The sequence below is a fragment of the Amblyomma mixtum genome, chromosome 3 (assembly GCF_055824585.1).
Source record: "Amblyomma mixtum isolate Tamu chromosome 3, ASM5582458v1, whole genome shotgun sequence".
Classification (NCBI taxonomy): Eukaryota; Metazoa; Arthropoda; class Arachnida; order Ixodida; family Ixodidae; genus Amblyomma; species Amblyomma mixtum.
Window position 1 is genome coordinate 374,660,319 of NC_143014.1, and position 6,374 is coordinate 374,666,692.

Here is a 6,374-nt window from a genome sequence, read left to right on the forward strand (position 1 = left end):
TTCGCGTCGCCGCACGTGACGTCATCACAAAGCTATGCGCCTTACTGCGCATGTTGAGAAAAAAACAGCGCTTGCAGACAAGGGACCGGAACAAGGAGTACACACAACTGCGCTGTTGCGTGGCTTCCTCGTTCTCGTCCTTTGCCTGCAAGCGCTTTTTTCAAGATGCACGTCAACCAATTCGCCCAGCAACATACCTTGCTCACTTCGCATGCGCCGTGCTCTTACCGCGGCGGCGCGCGCGGCTGCACTTGCTTGTAAGGGTGATCCTGAGCTTGCGCTGGCGTGTCAGATGCTTAATAGATGAAGAGGTGGATTGCAAGCTAAAGAACTCAGTACCGCACCAGCAAAGGTTACGAGTAGCTACGTCGACGGATCCCGAAGTAGTAGCATGGTACAAGGCTAGCCGACAACGCGAGAAGGAAGGGCCTAGCGGGCGGTTGAAACACCCGAAGAACGGCTCGCTAAAAGACGACGACAAGAAGCGGAGAAGTGACGACAACGAGTCGCGAACGAAGCCGCCGCCTCGACGTCTGATCAACAACAGCTGATAGAAACCAAGTCACAGAGAAGGACTAAGCACGTGATTCGTTTCAGTGTATACGGGACTGCAACGAGGCAGCTGCACCAGAGATTCGCGGACAATCCGTTCGGCAGCGTGTGAGAAGCTTTCGCGTACACACTAAATTTAACTAAGCTAAACCATCAGCAATTTTTAGAGCGCAGTTCTTTGGCGCCCGTTTCTGCGCTTCGCGGCGTCGTCGTCGCTGTTGCCATCGCGGACACCCCTTAGTCGCGCTTTAAGCTGCGAAACCAATGGAGCGGGAGCTTGGAAAGCAGAGGGAAGGCGCATAACTGCCCTCTTGGAACAGTGGACACCTCAGTCGTGCTTTGATCTACGTGGCGGTAGTGACAGATCTGTGCTGCATGCGTTGGCATTTACAACGTTGTGCCATTTTAAGAAAAGGAAGTGCGCATAATTGGCATCCTGGGTGAGTGGACGCCAGAAACGCGCTTATAGGTACGTGCTGTGACAGATGTGGGCTGCAGGCATTGACAATGTTGCGCCAGGTACGCGGCGCAGAAGCCATATAACCGCCGGCGTTCATTGTGTTCGTTGGCGTTGACGTTTTACACTCCGATCATTTCAAGGAAAGGAAGCGCGCATAACTGGCTCCCTAGGTCAGCGAACGCCTGAATTACGCTTACAGGTACGTGGGATGATAAGAGAGAGATGTGGGCTGCATGCGTTAGCCCTGACAACGGTGAGTGAACTCTCGCGATTAACCATTAACTGCCACGTGCCAGGGTGGCAGGGTGGGTGGGGACTGCAATATAGATATAAAGACAGACAAACAGGAATTTCTTACGATTTATGCGGGAGAACATCCCGTTCCTCTCACTCGTAACGTCTTCCACGGCTGTGACAACCTCGCGAAATACTTGCGCAGACCTCGTCTTTGAGAACCAGGCATGGGAGCAGGAAGTCGAGCATATATTTATTTATTTCGCCGACCACAAAGCTTCATTACAATCAAGAACTGTTAATGGAGTGTTCCTTGAAGAAGGAATATGTGTGAAAAACAACAAGTAGTGTGTAATTGTTTATGTTGTGTCTTGCGCGTAGACGCGTAGACGGGGGACAAACGAACCGCTTAGCCAGTGCGCGATTCCCGCCGCGGTGTTGTGTTCGGATTGCGCGTGTGAACGAAGGGCCGACGAACCTCTCGACATTCCCTTACTCCTTTCCCCCCAGCCCTCTCCTGTCTGCACCAGCCAGCCGTGTCTGGACACACGAGAGATGACTTCGGATCGCGCCGATGAGCGGCCGCCAGCGCGCACCGCTTCAGTCGAGCGAGAATAAATAGTTTTTGTGTTCGCAAACGCCTTGTTCCTTCAAGTCGACCGCGGACATAACAGTGGCGACGAGGAAGCAGATCCGAGCCCAGCGTTAAGCTACGCCGTACAACAATCATGGCTACGCTCACGCTTCCTGGACGGATACCGGAGTTCAACGGTTCCTCATGGACATCGTGGTTTGGACGCCTTCAATTCTATTTTGAGGCAAACAACATCACGGAGAATGCCCAGAAGAGGGCCCACCTGCTTACGCTGTGCGGGGAGGAGACGTACGACACCGTTTGCGCTCTAGTACAGCGGAGCACTCCAGCTGCCGTGGCCTACGACGACATCGTAGCTGCACTGCAGAAACACTTCGACCCGCGGCCGTCCGAAGTCTACAGCCGGGCACGATTCCAACGACGTGACAAGTTGGAGGGAGAAACAGCAAGTGCCTACGTTGCGGCACTAAAGAAACTGGCTGCCGACTGCAACTTTGGAACGCTGCCTGCGAGCACAGCAGCCACCTAACAGTCAGCCGGAGCAACATCATCCCTGTCGCTAGCTAACCCCACGATGCTCCCCCTGGACATCATGCTGCTTGATCGATTTGTGTGTGGACTGCGTGACGAGTCCTTGCAACAGCGCCTGTTCGCGGAGAAGGACGTGACATTTACGAAAGCCTACGACATCGTCTTGCGAACAGAAAGTGCGGGGCAGCAGCAGCGACAAATGCGGCGATCTATCAAATCAGTGCACCAGACAAGCCATTCGAACAACCAGAGCCACAACATGAAGGCATGTTCGAAAAAATTTCCAAAGGTCCAGCGCTGCTGGCGCTGTGACGAACAGCATAATCTGCAGACGGGCCGCTTTCAAGCAACTACATGCAACTTTTGCCACAAGCGTGGGCACATCGAGAAAGCTTGTATAACGAAAAAGAAGCAGGGGAAATCAGCCCAGTCACGCAATCATAACGTAGACGCTTCTGAAGTCGCGGCACAAGTTGAGAAGCAAGGGTTTCAATCACTTCCGTCAGCGTTGTACGACCTAAACACCGTTGCCAACATCGGCACGCGTCAGAAAATAATGGCCTGCTTGACCATCCACAATAAGCTGATTCAGTTCGAAGTCGACTCCGGAGCTGCATGCACCCTTATCAGCGAGGACACCTTCCGAACAACGTGGCCGGAGCACGCACCCAGACTAAGAGACGACGACACGCACCTCAGGACGTGGTCAGGTCAGAGCCTGCCGCTACTGGGTAGTGCCGACGTCGACGTTGTGTACAACGGGAAGAAATGCAAGCTGCCACTCTTGATTGTTAAAAACAGTGGATCCAGGCTCTTGGGAAGGAACTGGTGTGATGCACTTGGGATCACCATCGGTGGCATCTACCAGACTGGAACGAAGTCAGTGGTGGAATGCCTTCAAGAGAAGTACAAGAAAGTCTTCTCCGATGACATCCCAGGACACGAGGGACCTCCTATCGACCTGGAGTTGATCAATGATGCCAGCCCTAAATTCTTCAAAGCAAGGCCAGTACCTTTTGCCTTAAGATCTGCAGTAGAAGCGGAACTTGATAAATTGCAAGAACAAGGCGTCATTGAACCAACGCAACACTCCGAATGGGCAACACCGCTCGTCGTAGTTCGGAAGAATAATGGCACCCTACGACTATGCGGAGACTACCGGAGCACAGTGAACAGGTTCACCAAACCGTTCTCCTACCCGCTGCCAACGCCAGAGGAGGTCTTCAGCACACTTCGCGGAGGGAAAATTTTCACCACCGTGGACCTTACGCAAGCGTACCAGCAACTGAAGGTGAGCGAATCAACATCTCAGTTGCTTACCATCAATACCCTAAAGGGCCTCTACAAAGTCAAATGACTGCCATTTGGCATAGCGGCAGCCCCTGCAATTTTCCAGAGGTATATGGAGACAATACTTCGTGGAATTCCTGGAACATGCGTTTATCTCGATGATGTAATCGTCACAGGAGCATCAGACGAGGAGCATGCTGCACATTTGGAACAAGTTTTCGAAAGGCTAGCCAACGCAAACTTGCGTATAAGCAAGGAAAAATGCTGTTCTGCCGTGCCCAAGGTGAAATTCCTTGGTCACGTAATTGACGCTGAAGGCATCCATCCGACTGATGACAAGGTGCGAGCAATAACCGAGGCACGAGCACCAACTAACAAGCAGGAACTTCAATCCTTTCTTGGACTTCTTACATTCTATGACCGGTTCCTAGAACAGCGAGCAACTGTGGCCAACGACCTGTACAAACTATTGCAAAAAGAGGTCTCATGGACCTGGTCGCCAAGCCATCAGGAGTCATTCGAGGCCCTGAAACGGCTTCTTTTGCAATGCACAGCCCTCAAACATTACGATGAGAACAAGCCCTTGATCATAGCCTGCGACGCATCACCCTACGGCGTAGGTGCTGTTCTTTCACAAGCTGACAGTCAAGGAAGAGAGGCACCAATTGCTTTTGCGTCACGCACTCTATCAGCAGCGGAGCGCAACTACTCTCAGCTCGATCGCGAGGGGCTTGCTGTGGTGTACGCGGCCGAACACTTTCGCCAATACATCGCTGGGCGAAAGGTGACGTTCACAACAGATCACAGGCCACTGCTAGGCATTCTGGGGCCCCAGAAGTTAATACCGCAGATGTTGTCACCACGCATGACACGCTGGTGCATTAAAATGTCAGCATATGACTACGACCTTGTACACCGATCGGGGAAGAAGCACCAGAATGCAGACGCACTGAGCCGCCTACCACTGAGCACGACCCACGAAGAACCACCTAACCCGGGAGACGTGTTGATGCTCGAGGCCCTGCCAGAGCCGCCGCTAACAGCAGATACAGTTGCTACGTCGACCCAAGAGGACCCATCCCTATCGGAGCTTTTCAACGCCATTCAAGAAGGCAACGTGAGCCGACTAAAGGGAGAAATCTTCAACGCCTATCGCAAGAGAGCTACGGAGTTAAGTACGCACCGCGGTTGCATCACCTGTGGGTCACGAGTTCTTATCCCACCAGCATTACGCGCGCAAGCTATGTCACTGCTTCATGCAGGCCATCGAGGCATTGTTGCTATGAAGAAATGCGCCCGAGCTTTATGTGGTGGCCTGGAATCGACAGCGACATCGAAGCAAGTGCTCAGAATTGCAAGATATGCCAAAACAACCAAAAGGCACCACCAAAGGCCCAGGCCCCACAGTGGGAGAGGGCAAGTGAGCCCTGGCACACTATACACATCGATTTTGCAGGACCGGTCGAGGGAAGCACGTTTCTTGTTATTGTCGACGCCTACACTAAATGGGTCGAAGTAAAACAGATGACCAAAGTAACGTCACCTGCGGTCATTGAGGCGTTGAGAACATTGTTTGCCACGTTTGGATTGCCAAGAAAAATCGTCTCTGATAACGGCTGCGCCTTCGTGTCAGCGGAGATCAGGCAATTTTTCAAACAAAACGATATCGCAGCCGTCACATCGGCTCCCTACCATCCGGCTACAAACGGCCAGGTTGAACGATACGTGGCAGAGCTCAAGCGAGCTCTACTGAAGGAACAAGCTGGGTCAATGCCCCTACGCATCGCCCGCTTTCTCTTCACACAGCACAGCACGGTGCAAAACACAACCGGCCGCACCCCAGCGCAGCTCATGTTCGCACGCGAGCTGGGAACCCACCTAAGCGCCGTCCTTCCGGAGCCAGCACTTGAAACTGGACAGAAGGAAGACGATCTTCCCCGCGTCAAGAGAATGCGAAAGGGCCAACCCGTTCTTTCTTGAAAATTCCACGGACAGCAGGCGTGGGCCCCAGCTGTAATAGACAGACGCATTGGGAAGAGATCCTGGCTCGTACACATGGAGGGGGGAATAGCCCGCCGACACCTCGACCAGCTTCGTCTTCTGAAGGCACCGCCGCAAACGACACCGATCCAAACAAGCAGCCCTTTGGCCCCTGGTACCGTGGCTTGGGATATCGTGGCGGAAGACGCACCGCTCCAACACGCAAGCTGTACGCCAAATACAGAAACGGCAAGCGCCTCTTCTGTTGCCACGGCCGTACTACAGCGCGCTTCCACACGTGCACGCCGGCCTCCTGACCGCTACCAGGCCCCTTTCTAAGGGGGGAGGAGGTGTTGTGTCTTGCGCGTAGACGCGTAGACGGGGGACAAACGAACCGCTTAGCCAGTGCGCGATTCCCGCCGCGGTGTTGTGTTCGGATTGCGCGTGTGAACGAAGGGCCGACGAACCTCTCGACATTCCCTTACTCCTTTCCCCCCAGCCCTCTCCTGTCTGCACCAGCCAGCCGTGTCTGGACACACGAGAGATGACTTCGGATCGCGCCGATGAGCGGCCGCCAGCGCGCACCGCTTCAGTCGAGCGAGAATAAATAGTTTTTGTGTTCGCAAACGCCTTGTTCCTTCAAGCCGACCGCGGACATAACAGTTTATACATGTCTTGCTCTAATTCTTTGACTCAATCTATCGAAAACCTGAGAGAGCTAGTGAGGTGCGC

The 6,374-nt window shown here is 53.5% G+C and overlaps 1 protein-coding gene across 1 annotated transcript; it reads left to right on the forward strand.

Moving 5' to 3' along the window:
* Positions 1-1,974: 1,974 nt before the first annotated feature.
* On the forward strand, positions 1,975-2,370 carry LOC149356812 (uncharacterized). Its single transcript, XM_089576438.1, has one exon. The coding sequence runs from the start codon at positions 1,975-1,977 to the stop codon at positions 2,368-2,370; it is 396 nt and encodes a 131-aa protein (XP_089432564.1).
* Positions 2,371-6,374: the final 4,004 nt, after the last annotated feature.

Excerpts from the sequence above, each read along its gene's own strand:
- LOC149356812 (XM_089576438.1), top strand. The coding sequence starts at position 1,975 with ATGGCTACGCTCACGCTTCCTGGACGGATACCGGAGTTCAACGGTTCC.